The following is a 23,474-nucleotide window of genomic DNA, read 5'->3' on the forward strand; positions in this document are numbered from 1 at the left end:
ATGATACAGCCTGTAAATTTTGGGACAATCTTGCAATTGCAATAGCAGAACATGGTCTAATTTTCCTGCTGCTTCAAAGAGAGGCATGAGATTGGAATGGTAGAGCACTCTTTCCCATAAATGATATCAGAACTTTCGGAATGAATTTTTGACTTAAAGGCACCAAAGAAAACTGAAAAAATCACAACCAGTTTTGATAACAAACCTTATCGCATCAAATGACAATAATTATGAAAAGAATGAATGATGTATAACTTGACATCAATTTTGTGTATCTTCACACCCCCGTCGCAGGCCTAAAGGCTAAATCTGAACAACAATGTTACAGAGAAAGAAGGATAACACCCTTCAACATGTAATTGCTCTTCAATAATATCGAAACTTGGTTGGGACAATAGCCAAGTAATATACAAATTTATAAAAGAGAAATAAGCCCACAGTATTAGTGCCCCAAATGCTTGATAATTTCCATTTCCCTCTCGACATGAATATTTGCATACGATACGGAAGCAAAAAAATCAAATCATATACAAGCCTCCGCCAAAACTGAGGGAGCAGGAATGAAGGAATACAATGGATTCAGATTGTTAGATACAGAGGCTGCGGATGCGAGCCAAATGCTGTCAGTGCCCAGGGATGAAAAGGCTCCTATCTCAGATCATCTCTTCCAGCTTTACAAGAGGATGCATACATCCCAGGCCAAAAAGAATTGTAACGATGTGCTTTTTGCCGGTGCCTGCAAGCTTTCAAAAAGACAGCACTCCCACCAGATGCCAACAAAAGAATGAATCACACACCAATGCAAAAGTCAGGCATATTGCAATGAATGTTAACCAAAATCTCCCTAGCTAATATTATGAAGCTGGTGGAGATTTTAAAACTTCTGATTTGTTTGAGCGGCACATACAGTCCGGGCAAGGATAAGTGTATATTGAGTCATTTGATCTTTTAATCTCTATCCCCTTGGCGTCACTATGTGCTCGCATGTTTAACAATTGACGCTTCAAGGCCTTCCAACTGTTGTAAAACATAGGGGAAAAGGTGATGTACATGCAATAAAATCATGCTGATAAAAAAGAAAATCCAGATTAGATGATCAATAAGTATGCAAGAAAGAGAAGCAAATCAGTCTTTAAAGCTAATTGATAACATAGGCAACTAGGGCTGAAAGTGGCTCGGATAATATCCATCTGGATATGTTTCCATATTCGAGTCTATCCGGATATAGATGAAAATTTAAACATCTGACTAATATCCGTATCCGTATTCACATTCGTCAAAGAGAAACGGATAAGGATCTGAATAGACAACTATCCAATCTGTATCCGAATATCCAATTCAATTTGTAACCCTATTTAATTTTATATAGCACTCATAAACTTTTAAGAAAAATAAATGACCACATTAACAAGCTATCAACTTAATTTATTATCCACTTAGTAATATATTTGATTCTGTGTTCATATAGTTTAATTATCCGATTATATCTGTATTTATATCCATACTTTTAATATCCGATTTGTATCCGTATTCGTTTAAAACAAATATAGATATGAATTTTTGCATCTGATTAACATCCGTATCCGTATCTGTATTTGTCAAACAAAACAAATATGGATATGGGTATACTAGTATCCGATCCGATTTTAGCCCTATATGCAACTTTCTTTCTTAGACATTATATTAATTTTTTCTTCCAAGTTTCTTTAATAGTTATATGGACAATCACAGGCAAAACAAGCTGAGTTTGGAAAATGGAAGTGAGTGTGTTCTGTGGAACATACAATAAAATAAATGCTTAGGAAGAATGGATTCCCTTCAGTATCTGCAATTATGATCCACAAAACATGACATGCCTTCTCTTTATCTTACGAGATTTTCTTTCAAGCACCCACAAGAAACTTTCTACTTCACCCACTCAAGGTCTTTTAGATACCTGAGGATATATCTTTCCCACTCTTCCATTAAATGGACCCCAAATGATAAATATTGTCACAGCAAGTCATTGCTCAGTCATTGACATTAACAAGGTATTAGTTTTTATACTTATTTCAATTAAAGTTGTATTCCCTCGCTCTCTTCTAGTTCTATTGATTTTCCAATCCCTACCTTCAGGGCTTTACTCAATAGTTTTTAGCATTCAACCCTAATCTCATCTCATCAATTAATACTATTGTACAAAATGACCCCTCCTTTAGGTTTGCTCTGAAGCTATTTCAAGCTCTTCCATGTGCTTTCTCATAACTGACATCCATGTTACCTGAAGTCTTCCCCTCCTTTTCTAATATTCATCAAGGGACCCCATCTTGCTGGAGCTCCCTTAGATCCTTGTTGTGTAAGCACATATCATTACAATCAATTCTCTATAAACTTCTAGAACTCCAATATACTTGTCTCCCATTCTATCTGTGCTGGTTATACATCTACCTCAATATTCTCATATGTGCCCCATTCAACTTGTTTTTTGGGGGCCTCTTTATTATCCGATATTTTGTCCGTGCAACATGCCAAACCTAATTATTGTTCTATAACTTGCCACCAAGGTATTTTTTGATCATAAGAGCATCATGAAATGGTTAGTGTTAAAAATTAATTTGTATTTCTGCAGAGGATGAAATACTACAATGAACTAGGATTTTAGATATAATTTGGTGGATCATATATACTTGCTCCCTAATGAACTTTAAGCTATGGATGGATTGACATGAAAAGCTATTCAATGAAAAGAAAATATGAATCATTGTGCACAAATCATATAAATACACAACTGAATTATTCATATTAATTCATAAAGACGCACCTAACTTTTGGATTGTCGAACAACAATGCCAACTTCCTTTTATCAGGCTTGATAGTCTTAGAATGTCCACCATACAAATATCTCCTATGGCCGACCAAAAAGTGAGGAAAATTCCCACCTTGAGTTGTCACAAACACTTCACTATGAAGGCAGACACTGTAGTCTATAGCAGCCATTCTAGAAGAATAGTTCTGGAAATAATAGTTCAAGTTACAACAACAACTAATTGCAAAAGATTATGCAACAGGCACATTTTATGATATGAAATCTTAAGAACCATAACAACAAATTAATGTTACCTTAAATGGAGCAAGCTCCTCTGGTGATGCTAATGTCTCTTTAGTTTGCAAAAGGGGAAACATTTCAAGAAGCGGAGCCATAGTTTTTTCTGCCTTGTAAATCTTGCCCGAAGCCAAATATATAGATGTATTATTACTGAAACCCATGCCTCGAAGCATCAAGCCAACCTGAGCACAAGAGACAATGAAGTAAAACATGCATGATAATGCAAAAAAAAATCTAAAAAAAGGAAAAATCAACTAAATATATTCGAATCAGTAATTTCAGCATTTCCATAACAAACTATTCCATAAATCATCAACTGTACAAAGATACTAACTGAAGATAGCTGATCCATGGGAAATAAAGTAATTCGAGTTTGCAAAATCATGTCACCTCAGTTGCTTATTTCATAAAAAAAATAGATTAATAACTAAACTATCTGAAATTGCGCTTTAAGAATTCTTCATTTTTTCTTGCTCAGTTTACAAGATCTACGCTAGCTAACTAGCCCATTAGTGTCCCATAAATTAAGTGACAATTCTCAAATTTGTGCTTACCACGATGATATGTCCTAATATTTCTCTTGCTATTGACTGGAAAAACTTCTTTTATGAAGAAAAGTATAGAGCTTTTTTCATATATTCATATATCCTTCAAAAATGGGATGAAAGGGGGAAAACTTACTTGCTTACTTACAAAACAGAAATATGGGAGCTTTTCCTTTAAATAGATGTTAGTCAAGAGAGACTCAAAGGCAACGGTAAGTGGTATTCCACAAAGTCTACAAAGCAAGATTTTTTTTTTTGTTTGTTTTCTGAATTAGGAGGGGTCATTCCCCACCCCACCCAGGGCAAAGCCCAGGCCCCCAGTTGACTAAGCCAGCGCTTGTGGGATGACGCTTAGTATAATCAGAGGCTGAAGCGAAGGTTGATGCCTTGTAGAATCAAACCCCCGACTCTAGCCAAAGAGGCCAGAGGTTATACCATCTGATCGAAAGGTCAGTGATACAAAGCAGATTGATAAAAGGTCTCTGTATAAAGCAATATAATTATTTGGTGATCTCTGGCTTGCAAGTGAAGCTGAACACAACCTGATTAAAGTCCACCTCATCATCATCATTCAAGGTTTATTCCTGCAGACAACTTTGGGCACCAAAGTATAAGATACAATATTGATAATTACTTTTGGGATTTTAGAAAAAACTAAAAGCATCATTTTGGTGCTTATTTCTTTGTAATCAAGTTGAACTCATTCCTACACCACCCAAATAAAAAATCAGGTTAATACAATTTCTCTTTTGAGGGAGGGAGTGCTCTATTTCAAATAAGCCAGTTAAAGTAATGCAGAACCTAACAGGACCTCAAGGGATACGGATGCTTTATCAGTTCAAATAACACACTTTAGAGATATAGTGTTAAGCATCAGCCAAAAATGATTGTGGGAGGTAAAGGAACAACAAGTGGTTGTACGGTCAAAAACTAGAATGATAGCCAGTAGGGAAAAGTAAGCAGAAGGAAAAGCATACAAGGATGACCACAGACTTAGACCTATTCTACACGTATCAAGATAAGCAATTAACCTTAAAATTATAAGCATAACCAACAAGCATCATTCCTGATCCTTCTAAAGGGATCATCTTAATGAATCCTGCACTAACCATTTCTGAAGGATCACTGATTGAATAACAAAAAGCAAATCCAAGCCAATTTTTTTGTTAACAAAGAAGACAGGCATGGCACAGAAGGTTCCAGCAATCATGAACTTTACAGCATTTTGATACAAAATGGTATTAAAATCTAGATAAGCATATACCTCCAAAGGTGTAAGCGGACATTTTCCATTCATCCTAATTACACCAGGCCGTATAACACGACCCCGTTTAGTAAACTTTCCTCTCCAACCTCTTTCTCTTGCAGCATTCATGTCCTGTTTCTCCTCTTCGCCACCATCAAATATGCAACAAGAGAATGCAACCATATCCTTCAAGAGAGGACAACAGCATCAAATTTACTATTACATTTCCAAGGAAGTAAAAAAGGTGTCCCAACGGACGAGGCTTCTGCTAATGCAGGGTATGGGGAGCGTCAGATGTACGCAGCCTTACTCCCATGTGTGAAGAAGCTATTTCCGTATTTCGAACCTGTGACACCTAGGTCACAACGGAGCAACCTTATTGTTGCACCAAGGCCTACTCTCCACATGTTCAATTAAGTGCATGAAATGAAAAATTACAAGAGCAACTGAAAGTCCAAATCTTGGTAAAGGCAAGCTAACCTCTTCAAAGCGAAGATGCACTGCAATATATCTACCATTATTGTCTATGCTGCGTTCTTTCATTCGAGAAATCAACTTTTCAGCCAAAGTTGCTATAGGATTTGAAAAGTGCAAGGCTTCAAAATTTGCCAAGCATCTTAGGTGTTGGACTGCAGAAGGGGCATCGAATGACAGACGATTTGCAAAAGGAGATATCCTTATAAACCTGAATTTTCCAATCAAAATTATATGATGTGAGTTATTATAAACCATTACTCATGGAAACTTACAGTAATAAAACCACAAGGAAATAGGGCTACATGTTATTAGAAGTTTCTGATCATGTCAAAACAGATCTTTTTATGAAAAATCTTAATTAAGAAAAATACAGATCCAAAAATTTAAACAAACAATTATTCAGTAAGTCTGCAATTAACAACAACAACCTGCCACGTAAAGGTGGCAGATAGATAGCATATTCAACTCACTTTTCTTCAATTAGCTTAGGCAGGACAGCATCCTTGTAATATTGAATGGAAGACCAAGCCTTGATCTTGAAGTTATGTACATTACTCATATTGTGACCAAATCGTTCCATTATGAAGTCAGGCACCTTATCAACCACTCTTACATCATTTTTCAGGGTATTGATGAAGTGCTCCTCATCATAGATATCCTTAAATTTGCTGCAGACAATGATAAATATGTCAGCAAGAACATCTAAATGGATTCTTTACCTACTATTTTAACAAACAGCGTGATAACAAGTAGCATGTTATTTTCTATATGTTTCTTCATGCAACCAGTATGGTTTATGCAGAAACCCCTCAGAAAGCTTTGAACTGCAATATCCAAGACTCAAGGAGCATAAAAGGTCAAAAATCCAGAATGGATAAATTAGAATCCCATAAAGCCTATAACAGCAGAGAATCAGCAAGAAAAGCATTCTAATGCTCAATAAAAACATGATGGACCCAACAAGTCTGCCACCATGCCACGAGTACTATTTCCATGAAAATAAAAATATACTATCCATTATTATCAATATATATATATATATAACAAACCATGTCTCTGCATGTGTGTGTGTTCTCTTACAGATTTTTTATTTGAGCTTCAATATTATATATATATATATATATATATATATATATATGAAATAATAAGGATGAAATGAACATGAGCAATTCTTATTTTTCATTCTAAAAGCATTTTTTTCTAGGCAAGGTGCAACTGCATTTAAGGAAAGCCATAAGGTCAATATTTAAGAAAAAATGTCTTAAATGTGAAGGCCAACAAGACTCCAATCCAATTATTTTAGCTTTCCTCCTAGAAGTTCACGAGCTAGTTAAGGATAACAGAGTTTTAGCATTTCAAAAAATATTGATGACTGTAAGCCAAGGCTGAAAGTACCATCTGGTTCACCAATGCTGGTCATTGGCTAGCATACAATATCAGACTGTGTCATGCCATATAGGTCTCCTAACAAAAGAGAGAAGAAGAAAAATAAAGAAAATAGCCAATTCATGTCAATAAATGCTAGTCCATGTCAGCTGTATCATGCCCATATCCAGTTGTCGTGGTACATAACATTTAGCACACACTGGCACTTGAATCCATGTTATTAGCTAAAGAGAACTGAAACTCACCTTCATAATTCGTAAGTTTAGACTATAACAATATTCCTTTCAGAATTTTTAAGCAGCAGTATAAAGTTGTCAATTTTAAATAAGAGGAACATGCAAGTGCCAAAGTACCAGACAAGAACCCCTCTTTAACAAAGACAAATAGCCAGCAAGTACTCCAAAACTAAGAGTTAAACTTTGAGATGGCTAACATATAGAATGGTTACTCAACCGGGTCCTTGGACCAATCAGAGGCCCAAACAATGCAGGTCAGACCAAAATGATAAATGGATCCATTGATCTAAACAGAAGGGCTTGAAATACACATACTCCGGTCTTCAATTTCTCAACCCTTGCACCTTCATTGTACTGCTTGTGGCTGTACTGTCTGACACTAACTAGTCAAATTTGTTATGAGCATACCTTTCTAGGCTAGCAACCACTCAATTGGTGTACAATATGATGGGAAAGTCTACATAAAATCCATGCAGTGAACAACTCCGCCATTAGTAAAGTCACAGAAGCCAACGAGATTATGATGCCTTTTGACACGGTATACATCTTCTGTCCCTAGTTAGCAACGTTCCATCAAGATTTTGATTCTATCTTGATTTGGGTAAAACATACCCATCATGTTGGGTACTTCTATCCAACTAACAGATCACACTCATATCAGCATCCACCCTAAACCCTTTAACAAAGGTGAAAAGGCACCATTAAAATGAAACTTCACAACCTTTCCCCTTTTCATCCTTGCATTAGGCCTATTAATCCATGACCAAGCCATCTTGAAGGATCTAACACTAAGAAGAAAACAGAAGCAACAAGATCACCAATAGTCCCCATTCTATGAATATCCAGAACCAAACATTCAGCTTCTTACAAATGACATCACATGCTAAATGTAATGAATCTCTAATAGACTCTTAAAATATATATATATATATATATATATATATATATATATATATATATATATGCTGAAATACATGTGAAACACATCAAGTAAAAACTAAACTAGTAGGTAATAAAAATAACAACTGGATTGTCTACATATTTTAGAAAAAAATTGGCAGCAAACCACCCACAATTTTCTTATTAATTAAATTGTAGGTTGTATAAGAAGAAGAGGGAATATAGCACAAAAGTTCCAAACCTCAGGAACTGGCCAACTCTAGAAAGAACCAGTTCAACAGAGATGCCTTGAATAATATAAAAAAATCAAACAAGCGGGAAAAAAAAACAGAATACAAAAACAGAGAAGAAAATCACAACATGTAATTATTAAGTCTTCTTAAGAAAACAGCAACTCCCATCAAATAAACAAGGCAGCCTGTGAATAGGTGCTTAACAAGTCTTCTTAAGAAAACATCACCTTCCATCAAAAAGGTTAAATAATTATTCTTTACCAATCATTGTTTATTCTGCACTAATCCTATGCAGACATGAATTTCTTGTACGTGCAATCAACAATTTGGTTCCTACAAAACAAGGATCCAATATTTCAGGTTTTCTAGCTTCAAAACTCCTACCCACTTTGTTAAAATTGATGTGCATGGCATGAAAAAAGAAACTTATAGGCTATTTGACTCCCATTCCACAATTTTGGTACTTATTAGTTGGACTAGTACAACAGTAAATCTAGAGTTGCAAGACTATCTCTCTGACTTATCCTTACTTGACAAACACATAATCAAGAAAGGGCATATCATCAAAAAACAACAACAAAATAAAAATGTAAAGCATCCAAATAGAACTTAATGCACTGCTTGCCATGCCAAAAACATCACAGAATCATCCATGTTGACAAAAAAAAACCATACTTAACTCAAGAAAAGGTCAAATAGACAGAACCTTTATTTCAGCCTCACATAAGAAGCATATAATTTTAAATTTCAAATACCATCCATTTTGATCCTAGAGAAACTTGTTCTTAACACATTGGTCCACAAATTATAGCATCTCCCCTGAATTTGCAGGCATATGCCTGCTAATGTGTTTCTCATATCTTTTATCTACTCCCTTTATATAATTGGAAATGCTGGAGTCCAGCACCAGCATGTTTGACTTCAGGACTTTCCACATTTTATCGAGAGATGGGAAAGCCTAGAGTCCAGCATGGATGTGTTAGACTCCAGGACTTCCCATATATTATCACAAAAAGAGGAACAAAAAAGATTGGAGTGGGGACTTCTCTGAGTAATCTCTCCCTTTGTCTCGATTTTTCCTTGTGGGCCTCACATTCATTGAACTTAAACAGGATTCAATTTATGTTGCATTTGCATAGCACATGCTAAACTTTAGCCTCTACAATACCAAGACCACCAAACCTTTCAGGTTTGCATTGCTAGGTCCCATCCAAATATCTTGACACTGTCACCTCCAACCTATGACCATTTCAACAAAACTTCCTCGCAACCTCTTCCATTGTGTTGTCCACCACCATTACAACAACAAAGACTAGAAAAAGGTAAAAGGTAAGCCTCAACAGGGGCAAGGCCCCCTTAGGCAAATAATTTCTCATTACAAACAACTTGTTCATCCTCCACACAAGCAACTAATTTTATGTTTTGAACATGCTCCTTCACAATGATTTTGACAACAACATGAGATTATCCCCGAATCTATGGGGAAATATTTCCGTTTTGTATGCAGAGATATTACATAATTGTCTACAATATCATACCCAAACATATTTAGACCAGATGACTTGCTGCCAATAATTATCAATGTTTACAAAAAATCAATTTATCACAGATTTCAGGTCAACGGTAGCAGTTAAAACTTTAAACCATTACCAAAAAAACATAGGTTTGGTTTTGCACGTTCTGAGTGAAATTAGATAGTTCCATTAAAAACAGGCCAAATTGATTCAGAAAAGGTGTATACCCCACTCACTTAACTACACCAGATAAAGTGTTTTTTATTGGATATTAACATCATGTTTGGATTATATGGAATGAAGAAGTATAATTTGTAAAACTATAATCGTATTAAAGGCAAAGATACATTTGGAAGCAAACAAGCCATTGAACGCAACCTTCACAATTAGTTTAAACCCAATTAACTATAAAAAAAGGTTAACAAACTTATAGGTCTATTTGTTGGGGCCTTTTTAATCAACGATGTCTTAGACCAAAGGTTTTTACATCCCAGCTGATATGTCAGAATCAGTTCATCAGTCAAGCTTTAAAAGAAGTATGATACTGATATGTGATGATGGATCACAGTAACCTTCAAAATTTGTTCAGCTTAAGAATATGGTAATGCCTAAGATCAGATAGCAGGCCTGACTACACAAACTAGGTCATGAAGAAGAAATAGAGATGTATGCACAAACCTAGGATCTCTCCAAATGCTGTGGTAGTGGAAATTTGGGATAACAAGTGTTGCATTTAGATATCCTGCTACAGCAACTGCATTGCATATCTATAAAATGTACAACAGGAACAAACTATAAGTGACCAAAGGCAAAAACATAAATGATATATCTAGAAGCTTTTAAAAAAAAGCGAACAATGAAAAAGAACAGGAATTACAGAAGTCCGTTGCTGATTCAAGCCGCCATTTGCTTCAACATATATGTAACCATTAGAATCAGGCAGTTCTGAGATTAGAAAAGGAGAAGATTCAATGAATTCTTTATCAATGAATAACTTTAACAGATCAACAAAATAGATACAGAAAATATGGGGGCAGAGAGCAGATGGAAAGTTCTATAAGTCAAAATTTGTTAGCAGCAATCAGATAAATCATATCTAACAAGATTCAAAACTTTTATGAGTGCATAAACTGAATCCAAAAGATTGAAACTATAGGTAACATCCAACAAGAGCATGCAGATAGGTATGAACCTCATTAAGAAATTTCAACAAGTTTCCATATATATATTTTTTACAAAAAATGTGAATCCAGTGAAGTTAATTGTATTATACTACAAACTGTGACAAAGTTTATACAAACTTGAATTATAAGCCAATAAAAAAGTAAAAAAAGGAAAAAAAACTTAGTATGTGAAACTAATACTCCATTACAACATTAATGACTTTCCATACTGACAAACTAATTTAAGCTTTCCCATTGTACTCCGCAAGAAAAAGTTTAAAGTTCTAACGATTAGGGAAATATCATTACCATTCATAGTCACATTTATACATGGCCGCCACGTACCACCTTTATAGGGGTGTCTCCATACGGCTGCTAACTACAAAAAAAATTGAAACTTTAAAACATAAATAAAAGAGATTCACCAACCCAAAAATTTTAATTACAATTATAAGATAACAAAAAGTTAAGAAGAAAAGGATCAAGCAAATTTTCTTTGATAAAAGATGATGCTTCAGTTTAACAATCTAAAGTAAATGGTGGGTACATATTCTGCAGCCAAGGATACAGAATTGAAGAACTTATGGTGATAGGTCAAGAATAATGGAAGAAAACTAAAATATCCACAATGGAGATGATAAAAACAGGATACTTGAACCCAGAGACAAAAATAAAATCATCCAAAAGCATTTTAAATTCATCACTATGTCCGCCATACATCAATAGTTCTAGACCCAAAGAATTCCTACACACTTTCCTCAAAAAAAGCGGAAAAAAAAAAGAACTCACAAAGACATAGTACTCCTCGAACAAGATGCCTAAAAAGGCATGCTCATTATGAATCAAATATGGTACTCCCTAAAAATGAAACATGTGTGTACCAAGCTCATCTCCTTCATTTGGATTATTTCTTACAAAATTTTATCTTAAGATCTTATGTTGGTCAAATAACATCCTAGCTAAAAGTGCTTTGTCAGTTCGTGCTCTTGATTTTAATTTAAACCGAACGCCTTCATTGATTTTTCTGTTATCTAGTTTTTAGAACTTAATGCACCATATACATCTTCATAGTCCAATTCAGCACTCAGCCTTATATTCACGTCATGTTTAAAAAAAAAAAAAAATCACAACTCATCTCAAAAATGAAAAATCAGAAATGCTATTCACTGCAACAAGAAACTTCCTTTTATTGGTAAAACAGTTTCGATGCCTAACATCCATCATTTGCACTGTGAAAGCGACATATCAACTGTTGGGCATTATAGTAGCTTTTAAGGATATGCAGCAAGATGTTTCCTTGTATAAGGTGAATAAATACTCAAATAAAGGGGGGGGCAGAGGAGTTATATTTAGGGGAAAAAGTTGGTAAGAGTTTTGAAAGTCACCATGCATAGGCTATCAGTATCATATTTAACATCTATAAACGTCACTATCTCGCCCCAGGAGTTAAGTTTAGTAAAACGCAAGATCTACAGTATGGTACATTGTCGTTTTATAATATGCAAATGTACACATAAAACAGACTCAGAAGCGGGAGATCCCGCAAGTAATTATGCCATCATAAATAGAGTGCCAGTCTTTCTTGGATGATTTCGTTCCTTCCTAGACATTAGATCATGCATCCTCTGGGCAAGAGTCAAAAATTCGAAACTAAAGCCCATCTGAGCGCCCTCAGAGAGAAATCGAAGCGCCAGAAAATACAAGAAAGAGCAGATCCAGAGGGATTCTTTAAAAAAGGGGGTGGGTTCAAGAACTGACCGCATCGGAAGAGTTATCAGAGTCCATATCGGGGCGGAGGCGCTGGTACAGCTGGGGGCTCCGGTAGATGGAGCCAGGAGCGGGGCGGGAGATGATGCGGGGAACGCCCTCGAGGGAGACGGTGCCCATATAGAAGAGCATCCCGGCGACGTACAGGAGCGGCGCGAAGAGGAAGATGGCCTGCCGCCGGAGGAGGAGCGATAGGACCATCCACGCCAACCGCTGCAGAAGGGTCCGCGGCGCCTGGAGGGCCCGTCCGGAGGCGGACTTGGAGGTGCGCCGGTGGATCCTCGGCGAGCGGCGGGGCGACGCCGGCGGGGACGGCGTCGTCCCCCCGCTGCCGAGGCGGTTGTAGGCATGGTGCGGCACCATCACGTCGTCGTGGTCGTCTCCGGAGGGGCCGGCGAATCGCAGGGGGATCCGTCCGTCCCTCCCCGCCGGTGGAGGCCGGGGTCTACGGTGAGGGTTTCGTATTCGTTTCTTGGGCGCAGGGAAAGCGAGGAGGGCGGGGCGGTGCTGGGGGTGGGGGTGGGGGTGTGCGGCGAACGTGCGGAGGGGGTGGGGGAAGGACCCGGCTTTGGCCGACTGGACGGCTGTCTGTTTTCCGGCCGGCGTTCTCGGACCTCCGAGTCGGAGAGGAGGACTTTGTTTCTCGATGGTTTTTTATGTGATATACAGCCGTTGGACGTCGCGTTCTGGTCACCTTCTTTCAAGTCGATATCATCAGCGGGCCTGGTCCGAAACAAGGTCCATGCTCTTAGTAAGTCTTGGTCTTGGCACGGGCCAGGCCGGGTTGGTGACCGGTTATTTTCGGCAAGTGACATTCGTGGGCCCACAAAAGGATCGCTTGGAAATCGTGGATTGGGGCATGCGCACGTAGTGCGGAGGAAGTTTCTGGCCCATGACCTTGAATGGTGAACAGGGTATTCCCCCATGGGAACAACGGGCAGATCTGGTTGGGACTTGGGAACTTGCCTTACGATCGGGAAGGTTTGTCAAATCTCCCGGCTTTCTTCAGCGGCAGCCAACAAAATTGATGAAGAAGGGGTAGAGATGAAAAGAACTAAAAAGAAAGGCCCAAGATGTCTCCATCTTACCGGCATCAAAACACTGACAGCACCAATCGCGAGCGGTATGCCTTGGATATCCGTCTTTGTTTGATAATTAATTTGGTTATTATCATATAATTTGCTGTTTCCGACTCGTAACATACTAAACCTTCTTAGCTCATTGGCTTCCTTTACCCTTACCAAGAAGCATGTTCAAGTTCAACCATGGCTGATGGCAGGACCACCCTAGGCTTCATTTTTTCGCCTTGCTCTCGTCTTCCCAACGAAAGCTAAACTCTTGGCCTTCTATTTAAATATACCTTATTCTAAATATTCAGCAGAAATTACTTTGTGCCTGATTTTCTACAGCCCCAATAATATTGTCAAATTCACCTCGATATAGTTCGATGCATCTGTCGACGAACGTAATGAGCTCACCAAAATAAAAATATAAAATACAGAGATGGAAGATTCGTTGGCCTTGCTGTAAACCGAGTCAACTTCGGTAGACAGGTAAATGATGGCCGCATTGCTTGAAAAATCCATACTCAGATGTTAGTAGGGGTATGACATCAGCTGCTACATGCTCCAAGAGGAGTTGGATTATGATTGATGCAGCATCTATATATAGTTCTTGTTGGATACGGTTATGCTGATCTGGTGTTTTCCTACTGCTAGCAACAAGTTCATAAAAAAAAAAAGTTTGCCCACCAAATGCATGAAGATGCGGTGCCCCATCGACAGAAGTGGTAGACTACCCGAAATTCCAAACTCCTGACTGGTTCATAACCCTCCTGCTGCTCCAATGGTGGCAAAATTAGGAGATTTTGTTGGCTCCAGGGGAGACAATACAGATAGTCAGGTGTAGATTTTCCATATTCCCAGCCCATAGCCCAGTCGAATAAGAATAAGCTCAAAAAGCATGTGCATGATGCTAGTCATGCGCACTTTAGATCCAGGTATCTCGGACCAGGTAACAGAAACCTCGATCATCGGGATGCCAAGATGCTTGCATAAGTAGACAAGCTCAACATCGAAGCACCACCTGCATAAAAATTTAAATACATCAGTTTTCATTACCATTATCAGGATGGTTTTTTCTTCCTTGGTGGATCTTCAGCTGAAGTTTCGAATATTTAGGAATACTCAGTCAAAACTTAAATGAAAAGGTGAGGCAACGATAGGACCGTTAATCGATATGGTGTTCACAATATGGAGTCCCGGGAGGGGTGGACTTTTTTAACAAAGTTGCCCAAGGGCCTGAACCCGCACAGCACCCCTTTAAAGGTGAGACGATTATATTGAAACCATGGTCTGTTGTGCCGATATCAAGCCCCGAACCAGTTGTCCGGCAGCACGGATCGGTACAGGCCTGTGCCATGCCGTGCCGGGCTTGTACCAATACAGTAGAAAAGACGGAGGAGAGGGAGAATAAGAGAGGAAAAGAAAGAGAACAAAGAGGCCAACAAAGAGCCAGCAGCGAACCGAAAAGCCGTAAAAGAAGGGCTCCAGTCCCCTATTTCTCGAAACAGAGGACCTGAGCGAAGCCCCTCTTCTGCGGCTCCCTCCACGCGGCGGCTCTCCGATCTCCGCCGGCCGGCCTCAACCTTCCTCTCCCTCCCTTCCCCGCTCTCCCTTTTCCTCTTTTTCCTTCTCCTTCTCCTTTCATTTTCATCGCTGGAACCGTTCCGGTCCTCGGCCGGTACAGCGCGAGACGCCCTGAATCGGGCGATTCAGGACGATTCCACTGACCATGCTCGAAACAGTATCTCATAATTGATAAGCATAACAAATAAACAGCTAGGCATGCAACACGCCATTTAAATCACTAATAGAAAAATCTACCTAACAAGAGAGATGGATTACTGAAAGCATTATGATAGAGTATGTCAATAAAAGAGCAGGATCCAACAACATTGAAAGGCATGCTTTCGGAACAAAGTTTGCTACCCAATAACAAATTTAATTTGATATTCATAATTAATTTTTTTTAAATCAAAGAATTTATAAAAGCAAAATTGATTGTAAACTGGGGCTGCCCCGGTTTTCACATTCCTTTGCTTGGCAACTAGAGGTTTTAGATTTAATTTTTGAGCATTGCAGCCCTAAAAATCTGGACCTAGGTATCTTGGAGAAGTCCCTCCCTTTCTTTCACAAAGAAAAAGAAAGGAAAAAGAAAAAGCGAAATGGAAAATCAAGAATATCTGGAGAAGTTTGATATTTCATAAGATTATTTGGCTAGGCTTCATGGCACTCTGTTAACAAGATCATTATCTCATTTAGCCACTAAGCATGCATTTTGCTGTTGGGAACTACGACTAAATTCAGTTTGTTTTTTTTTAAGAAGACAATTCAGTTGATCCTCATCAATTCTCCACTTGCATCCACAAGTGAGAATGGTCGGTCCAAAGAATTAGCTTCAGTATGCAGCAAGTACCAAGATGACTAGGACAATTTCTCCAGAAATGAAGTAATCTTTTCTTTTTTTTTGGCAATGACTGTAAGATGTAATGTTGAGCTGGCTTTAGCCAAGGTTCTTCAAATTGTGTTGGAACCCAACATGATCATCAAGGTTTACAATGGACACTGAATCTGTGACCATCGGTGACTGGCCAGCCATTCAAGTGTAAAACCATGGGTCAGACTAGCACATTTTTGGAGAATCCCATGTCCCCTTTCCTGATGATAGGCTTGCACTGTAATTTATGCTTATGATCACATTTTGCATATTATATTATCACTCTAAGGTTATTTGTCAGAATGATACAGAAGTTTCCACTTGGCATTCGTAAAAAAGAGATATAGGTTCTGTTCAAGTGCCCATGCAACAAAGTTCTGCAGGTCTATATTACCACTCACAGGCACAGCTAGGAAAACAAGAGATGCTACAAAAATAGCACATCAGTTCTAGAAGAAGAAACGCTGTCATCAGTATGAACAATGTCTTAGCAGATACCTCTTCAATCGAATATTTGTGAATAATTTCCGGGCAGCAGCTCTGGTAAACATCTTAAAGCCACACTGTGACAGATGTAACAAGTTACATTATAAGAAAGTATGCAACCCCACAAACCTCAGGTTTTTAATGGCACTCCATAATCTACAAGCACATATTATCATCATCATAGCTAGATAGATTGGATCATCATGAAGCATACAAGCATACCTGTGTGTCACGAATTCCTGGACCTGCAGTTAACAGAACTACCAGATGGAAACCCTTCATAAGTAAATTACGATACCACTTCCTCTGGAATAATATATAAATAGTCATCATTGTAGAAGGGTAAGACTAGAGAAAACTAATTGGGGGGGGGAAAGAAACAGACTGTAGCAAGAGCTTGCTTCTCAAGATGAGCACGAGAACCAAATGCAGCAACCTCAATATCCGATAGCTTCAAACTCAGACCATTAGGCATTGCAGCAGATAAGTTATCTTTATCCTTTTTAGCCAATGCGCGTATCTTCGCAAATAAACAGGTAGGTAAATAATCAGTTTGTTATCTTATTTCAGCAAATTCTCAAAGAAATCCAGAGCAAACATGAGATTAAGTTAGATAGGAAGACTGGGTTTACATATTTGCAATTTGAATAACAGACCTGAGTTTCAAGCTTTTCAAGGTCAGTCACCTTGGTTGCTCCATCGGCATCAAGCATTAGAAGCAGTTCACCACGTGAATGGAGCATTCCCTGTTTAGCAATGCTTTCACATAATTGGAAGCATTAATCAATCACCACTGCATATGATGTAACAACTTACCTAACTAGCAGCATCAACAGATAAGATCCTGAACTATAACAAGTGTATCATTCTCTCTATCACAAATAATTATTAAATATAACTCTAAACATCAACCAGATAGCCTTGGAGGAAAAACATCAGGCTATAAAGGACTCACTTTTCTTATAGCTTCTCCTTTCCCATGATTTCTTCCAAGTAGAATAACCCTTACATTATCAATCTTGTACTTCCTTACAAAATCAAATGCTACTTGTGATGTCCGATCAGTACTTCCATCATCAACTATCAACACCTGCTTAGGAACTCGTCCAACAATGTACAATCAGGAAAATCTCAATTTTCTTTATAGATAACTAGTCTATGGTCATCAGGAGCAAGTGGTAACCAACATAGATGCAACAGTGAACAACACTACAAGCTACTAAATAGTGTAGAAAACGTTATCTATAAATTATAATATGGTTATGATGCAAGATCAAGTTATTTCAGTAGCATAGTCACTAAGCCCTATTGTCTTTTATTTCCCACCTTAAGCTTCTCTAAGAGAAACGCTCCACTTCAACATTCCAAGGAACCATAGCCCTTAATTTAAAAGATTTGAACAGCCATTAATTGCTGTGTCTGGATAAAGTAGCCAGGATACATAATTTAATACATGTGGAATGATGTAAGGGAAAAAGGAAATGCCAAAAGAAAGGAACTATCTGAAAGGAAATGGTAAGAAGTGATTTGCTTTCTTTCTTGAATGTTCTGTATCATTATTAATGTATATGCTATGAGTCATCTCACCATTAAAGGCCTTTGAACATAAAGGAACTCTTTCCCCACCACTCTTCCTTATTGCTGAGCGAGGCCCTAAGTCTGATAATTGCAAAAAAGAGCAGAATGGTTTACTCATTAGATTGCCTCTAGTTGAAGGAGAGTGTTGATCAACCATCAGCTATATGCAGATTACATGCTAAATATACCCTAGTACTTTGATCTGCAAGTGGTCCTCTATCTTCTTTGAGAGACATACTACTCCCTCCTACTGGGTCCTTTATGAAGGAATAATAGCTGCCAAAATCTATTTAGCTTTTCATGCTCGCCTGTTCAAGGTTCAGGTATTTAGGTTTCCTTGGAAGAACATTCACCATTGAAAAGATAAAGCAACATGTGCTGCAGCCCAAGGATGGCAATTGCTTAAGATTACATCTCTTGCAAGAGTTATCTAGAGGTCACCTCATTCATTGCCTAGTTATTCAAGAATTGCGGTTGCGCCTAGGTTTAAAGAGGATTGTCTTAGCTGTTGCCAATGCATGTCATAGGATGCAATTAAATTTGAAATGCTACCACATGCTCTTCATTAGAAGCTAAAGTTTTCAAGATCTCTTATCCCTTGGGAGGATTTAACATCTATAGTGAACATGTACAGCTGGAAGCAGCAGTCGTAATTTCCCTGAGTTCTTTTACCAATGATTTATAGATAGCTCCTCTGAATCCTTTAACATTCTGTGCTCAGGGATATAGTTTTCATGCCGGTCTATCTTCTTGCAACACTGTCAAGGCTCTATTAGGAAAAGGTTGCCCTTATGGGCTTGGAGATGCTTTTGATTTTGAGATCCTGCTATTAATTTATCACCTGATACACATCATCAACATGCTTTCAGGTGCCCCCGCACACTGTTTCTTTCTTTTTTTCCCATGTTTTTCTAATGCTTAATCGGAATGTGATAACTTCTACTAAGTCTCACATTGTTAATAAAATAACATTCTTCTAAGTTGATCTCCTTCTACGTTTTCTCAAAAAATTCCTTCAGGGCCCAACCCTGGTACTATTTTAGAAAAAAGAAAAAACTATTGCCATGTCTCACAAGGTGATTGGTGCTTTATACCGCAATGACGCTATGTATCTTAAGACCCATGGGCCCTAAGTTTCCTTCTCCCCTCTCCCCATTGTTGGGACCCATAGCAGACTCTTTCTCAAATGGTCGTATTATTTCCCACCTTTCAACAATGCAGATGATAAAGGACACTTCATTATATCATTTTCAGAATATTGTACATGGTGTCACTGTAGTATATCCTTCTGATTTGCATGAGTAAGATTCGATAGCTCATAAGAAAGGAATTAATACCAGATGTCTATAGTTAATTCCATCTGTTGGAAGCAAATTATGTGTATATGAAAAATTCGGTATCTAAAGAACAGCAAAACGTGTTTCCGAGGAGAAAACACTACCCAACTCCAATGGATGATAAAGATGAATAGCGGAACAAAAAATAACAAGCACGATTATTGTAGGGTGTCTTTGAAAATGTTGGATAGACTTGTGCGACACAAAATACAACACCCATAATAGCAAATTATGCAGCAATATAGTGTAGGCAGTAAGATATTACTGACATGTACAGTAGATTCCATCACTTCAATATTTATGTAAAAATTATGTTCAAGATTCAATCATCTGAATCTACATTATTGCCATAAGCAAGCAAAATTGATTAGATATAATGTTTACTTAACCTTAAAAAGTTTTTACATACCTCATAAGAAAAAGATTTCTCAACTGCTGAACGTTGTTGGAGATAGCTACAAAAAAGCAGTATTGAATAACTAAAATGTACTGCCATAAGAGATAAGGAAGGCATTACAATTGAAAGCCATATAGAACAAAAATGCAATGATGGATGACAAAAAAGATATCTTTCGAGCGAAAAAGGGTTTCCCAAGTGTTATGAATTCAGAGCCCAAAAGCTTAAGCTGTTGGGAGGAAGATCAGCTCAAGCTAATAAACCTATACAACACTCCTTTATTAGTTAGAGCAGAACTATGACAATCTCCCCCATCCAACCCCATGACGCCCTCATCACGGTTGGCTCCTACCAGAGAGAGGGGGGCCACCCATAGCCTGGGTCATACTCAACCCTACTAGATCCTCCACGACCCAAGAAACCCTCAATGAGGGGCCTACATGACTAATAAAGGTTGTAACACATAATAGGCCTAGCTCTAATACCACTTGTCACAAACTCACAGCCCAAAAGCTTAAGATGTTGGGAGAAGAACTGGTCCAGGCTAATAAACCAATGTGGCACCCCTTTAATTAGTCAATGTGGAACTATGACATTCATCTACTACATATACTTCAAGTTGTCACTTATATTGTGGAAAGAAGCAGCAGGCATTAGGAAGTAACATACTTTCGAAGTACTAACAGCAGGCACTACCACAATATTGAGACATTTCAATGCAACCAAAAGTTTTTTCATTAACTGGGAAGAAATTAACCCCTAAGAAATGTCTATTTGCAATCAGGATGGACAAAACGAAGCCAACAGAAAGAAACTTGTCATACAGAAGAGGTAAGTATGATTATTTCAAGTTGTCTTCAATCACAAAAATTAAGTATACCTTAAAATTTTAGTATCCACTAGCCTCAAGAACCTCCTCCAAACACCACTATATAATATACATGAACTATATATAACCTCAATAACTAGTTATATCTTCACAAAGTTTATTGAAAATATAACTATGAAATTTCTTTTAACCTGATATACAACAGTAGACTGATATGCACTTCAAAAAGTCATTTAACCACTTACTTTATGGTCTCAATAAGAGCTCCAGGAAGCCTATGCTCTTCATTGTATGCAGGAACAATCAAAGATAAATACTTTTCAGCAGGATCAAAGATAGAAGGACATGGGACCTTGCATAAATTATTCAAAACTATCAGCACGACCAATATAAGTTGAAAAGGTTGTCAAAAATTACTTGTGCTATATTTGATTTTGATAATGCAATTTCATAAGTTTGTGAAGCAGTCAGTAAATGGAAATAAATAATTCATGCATCAAATGAAGCACATCCTGGGGCTTATAATTAAAGTCTGAAGCACATCAACAATCTTGAGTACAGTTGAATGAGACAAAAGTTATGCTTCAAGATCTCCATTAAAGATAAAAAGGAAAACAAAGTAAAAGGTTGCGAGAGGTTTAAGGCAAAGAGAATCTAAATTTAAACACTAAATATGCCGCAGAATTACATCTAGAAATAAAAGAAGGGTAGTTACTAAAGTTCCTGTCTCTAAATTATTCCCATCTCCAGAGTTCACTCATGTTCTTCTAACAAGGCAGCCATGCAATTTTTTCAAACTTGATTTGGATTAACATCTCATGTTTGATGGCACTTTGTTGTATCTTCCTAGTAGTCTGGCTGGGGCTTCTTGTATCTTGACTTTACCTTCCAAATGATTGGTCTATACTTCTTGTAGTGCATTTCTTTTATTTTTGTCTTCAAACTACCTTCTTAAATACCACTCTATACATCTAATCGAAATCATAGAAATCAAAGAGAGCGAAACATGTAAATTGTATTAGTTGAAAGAGGACTATGAATTTACTATGTGTATATTCTATATAGATCTGGAATTATTTGGAAAATATGCTAGATATACACGTAGTGTCTCACGCATTCAAGCAATCTCAGTTTCCTCTAATTTACACATAATAAATCTCTGGATTGAAACCCTAGCCAAGAACCTAAAGCCATGAAACTCACTGAATTAACTTGAAAAGAGCATTTTTTGCATAGAAAAACTCAATATAGTAAACAAAACTTCAAGAAGTCATGAATTCACATCCCATCCGCACATCCACTAGTTCGCATGACATTCTTGTCAATGATGTGACAAAGGTGCACAAGCTCCAGATCTACGTTTCTATTTCAGTGCCCAAACCCCAAATCCAGTTTATTTTATTTATCTAATACTGCATTGTGAAGTCCAGATTCATTAAATCTATGTCCACGCAAGTGAATCCAATTATCTAATAATTTTCTACATTATCTAAACACTCGATCAGGAACAACAATACAAAATCGATAATACCAGAAATTTTTCATCAGCGGTTCATAAAACCAAGACAAAAACGGAAGCACTCAAACAAAAAATCAAGTGTTCATAACGTTGGCTTGCTTACCTTCTTCAACGAGTTGGGGTCCTCGAAGAAGGCATCCAAGGCGGCAGTTCTTTCGAGCCTGCAATAAGGTCCGAAATTTATAAACGAGAAGGAAGATAGATGGCAAGAAAGGCGAAGAGGGTTTGGACTGGGAGGTGAAAGGATGGAGGGTTTACGAGTGCTTGCATCCGATCTTTCTGACGTATTCGAGGAAGAAGGCCGCAATGCCGAGCGCCAAGATCAACGCCTGCGAAGAGAGAAGAGGCGAAAGAAACAATCGATCGTGAGAGGAGATAGGAAAGGGGGATTAGGTTTAGGGTTTGGGATGGGAGGGGGGGGAGACGAACCAGAGAGGACAGGAAGAGGGAGAGGGCGAGATGGGGATCGGGGAAGAGAGACCACCAGCCCATCTTCTACCGTTGCGTCGACGATGTCAAGGGTTTAGCTGACTATAATGCAATACCTATGAAGTAAAGTTAAATACATTTTGTTGTGACCCCCTCTCCCAAGCCCGTCTAGCTCAGTCGGTAGAGCGCAAGGCTCTTAACCTTGTGGTCGTGGGTTCGAGCCCCACGGTGGGCGCTTTTTTAAGCCATTATGTTTTCTTCGGCTCGATGTATTTTTTATTAACCACTTATTCACGTAGAATAAATGCTAGTATCACAATTTATCTATTTATTTTTAGCTTCTACTTACGCAGTTAAATGTTTATTTATTTTTTAGTTGCCTTAGGTTATGTCTGATAAGTACCCTGCCCCTCTTATATGATGCGCTCGCTCTCTCTCTCTCTCTCTCTTCATTTTTTTCTCCCTCATATAAAAGCTAAACTGATATATAATTGCAAAACAATTGGTGTTCGGAGGAGAAAGGAAGCTGCTTATCTGGTGTCCAAAATTAAGGATAAATAGAGAGCCTCCTAGAATGGTTTAGTAGAAATATCAAAAATTCAATAATTATACTTGTCACAAAGATAGCAATACGTGCAGCCATCCCCTTTCTTACGCTATAAAGAAGCAAATTAGATGCTAAGCTGCATTGTATTATTATTTCCAATAACAAACATATAGAGAGCTTATAGAATCATGTAGTTACAACTAAAAATCAGCTTATAGAATCATGTGGCTCAAAATTTCCCATGCAACATTATAGCATACCGCATCACATTCTCTCCTAAAAATGAGTTAAACGAAGGCATT

The 23,474-nt window shown here is 37.9% G+C and overlaps 2 protein-coding genes and 1 non-coding gene across 6 annotated transcripts; 1 reads left to right on the forward strand and 2 right to left on the reverse strand.

Moving 5' to 3' along the window:
• Positions 1 to 322: 322 nt before the first annotated feature.
• On the reverse strand, positions 323 to 13,965 carry LOC103716497 (protein ESMERALDA 1-like). Of its 3 annotated transcripts, none has more exons than XM_017845047.4 (10): positions 12,544 to 13,965; positions 11,095 to 11,164; positions 10,500 to 10,567; positions 10,301 to 10,389; positions 5,824 to 6,021; positions 5,357 to 5,561; positions 4,895 to 5,062; positions 3,100 to 3,267; positions 2,801 to 2,991; positions 323 to 1,017 (listed from the first exon to the last, which is right to left on the reverse strand). In XM_017845047.4, exons 1-10 carry the CDS (start codon positions 12,913 to 12,915, stop codon positions 855 to 857), a joined length of 1,692 nt encoding a protein of 563 aa, XP_017700536.3. In that variant the 5' UTR covers positions 12,916 to 13,965; the 3' UTR covers positions 323 to 854. The 3 variants fall into 3 exon arrangements, with proteins under 3 accessions (XP_017700536.3, XP_038980963.2, XP_088559776.1); XM_088703650.1 differs by having other exon boundaries at positions 826 to 1,066; positions 12,544 to 13,169; XM_039125035.2 differs by lacking the exon at positions 2,801 to 2,991 and having other exon boundaries at positions 12,544 to 13,181.
• Positions 13,966 to 14,066: 101 nt separating this feature from the next.
• Positions 14,067 to 22,748, reverse strand: LOC103716495 (uncharacterized). 2 transcript variants are annotated; one of them, XM_008804522.6, is made up of 11 exons: positions 22,626 to 22,748; positions 22,455 to 22,525; positions 22,300 to 22,357; positions 20,923 to 21,029; positions 19,861 to 19,906; positions 17,492 to 17,626; positions 17,193 to 17,282; positions 16,922 to 17,056; positions 16,759 to 16,842; positions 16,549 to 16,613; positions 14,067 to 14,637 (listed from the first exon to the last, which is right to left on the reverse strand). In XM_008804522.6, exons 1-11 carry the CDS (start codon positions 22,686 to 22,688, stop codon positions 14,451 to 14,453), a joined length of 1,041 nt encoding a protein of 346 aa, XP_008802744.2. In that variant the 5' UTR covers positions 22,689 to 22,748; the 3' UTR covers positions 14,067 to 14,450. The 2 variants fall into 2 exon arrangements, with proteins under 2 accessions (XP_008802744.2, XP_008802745.2); XM_008804523.5 differs by lacking the exon at positions 17,492 to 17,626.
• A 39-nt stretch (positions 22,749 to 22,787) lies between these two features.
• On the forward strand, positions 22,788 to 22,860 carry TRNAK-CUU (transfer RNA lysine (anticodon CUU)). The gene has a single exon. It is a non-coding gene; the product is annotated as a tRNA-Lys (tRNA).
• The last annotated feature ends 614 nt before the right edge of the window (positions 22,861 to 23,474 follow it).

Source organism: Phoenix dactylifera, chromosome 8, assembly GCF_051530095.1.
Source record: "Phoenix dactylifera cultivar Ajwa chromosome 8, Ajwa_hap1_PhDact_Kaust_v1.1, whole genome shotgun sequence".
Lineage (NCBI taxonomy): Eukaryota > Viridiplantae > Streptophyta > Magnoliopsida > Arecales > Arecaceae > Phoenix > Phoenix dactylifera.

What these genes read in the sequence shown, in the direction of transcription:
- LOC103716497 (XM_017845047.4), bottom strand. Translation starts at nt 12,915, where the DNA reads ATGGTGCCGCACCATGCCTACAACCGCCTCGGCAGCGGGGGGACGACG. An exon ending in CCTAAGCTAATTGAAGAAAA is followed by an intron (nt 5,562 to 5,823) that starts GTGAGTTGAATA and finishes TGGAAAATTCAG; the next exon opens with GTTTATAAGGATATCTCCTT. An exon ending in TGCATCTTCGCTTTGAAGAG is followed by an intron (nt 5,063 to 5,356) that starts GTTAGCTTGCCT and finishes CCTCTCTTGAAG; the next exon opens with GATATGGTTGCATTCTCTTG.
- LOC103716495 (XM_008804522.6), bottom strand. Translation starts at nt 22,688, where the DNA reads ATGGGCTGGTGGTCTCTCTTCCCCGATCCCCATCTCGCCCTCTCCCTC. An exon ending in AGAAATCTTTTTCTTATGAG is followed by an intron (nt 17,627 to 19,860) that starts GTATGTAAAAAC and finishes GTTCCTAAGCAG; the next exon opens with GTGTTGATAGTTGATGATGG. An exon ending in AGAAGCAAGCTCTTGCTACA is followed by an intron (nt 16,843 to 16,921) that starts GTCTGTTTCTTT and finishes ATATTATTCCAG; the next exon opens with AGGAAGTGGTATCGTAATTT.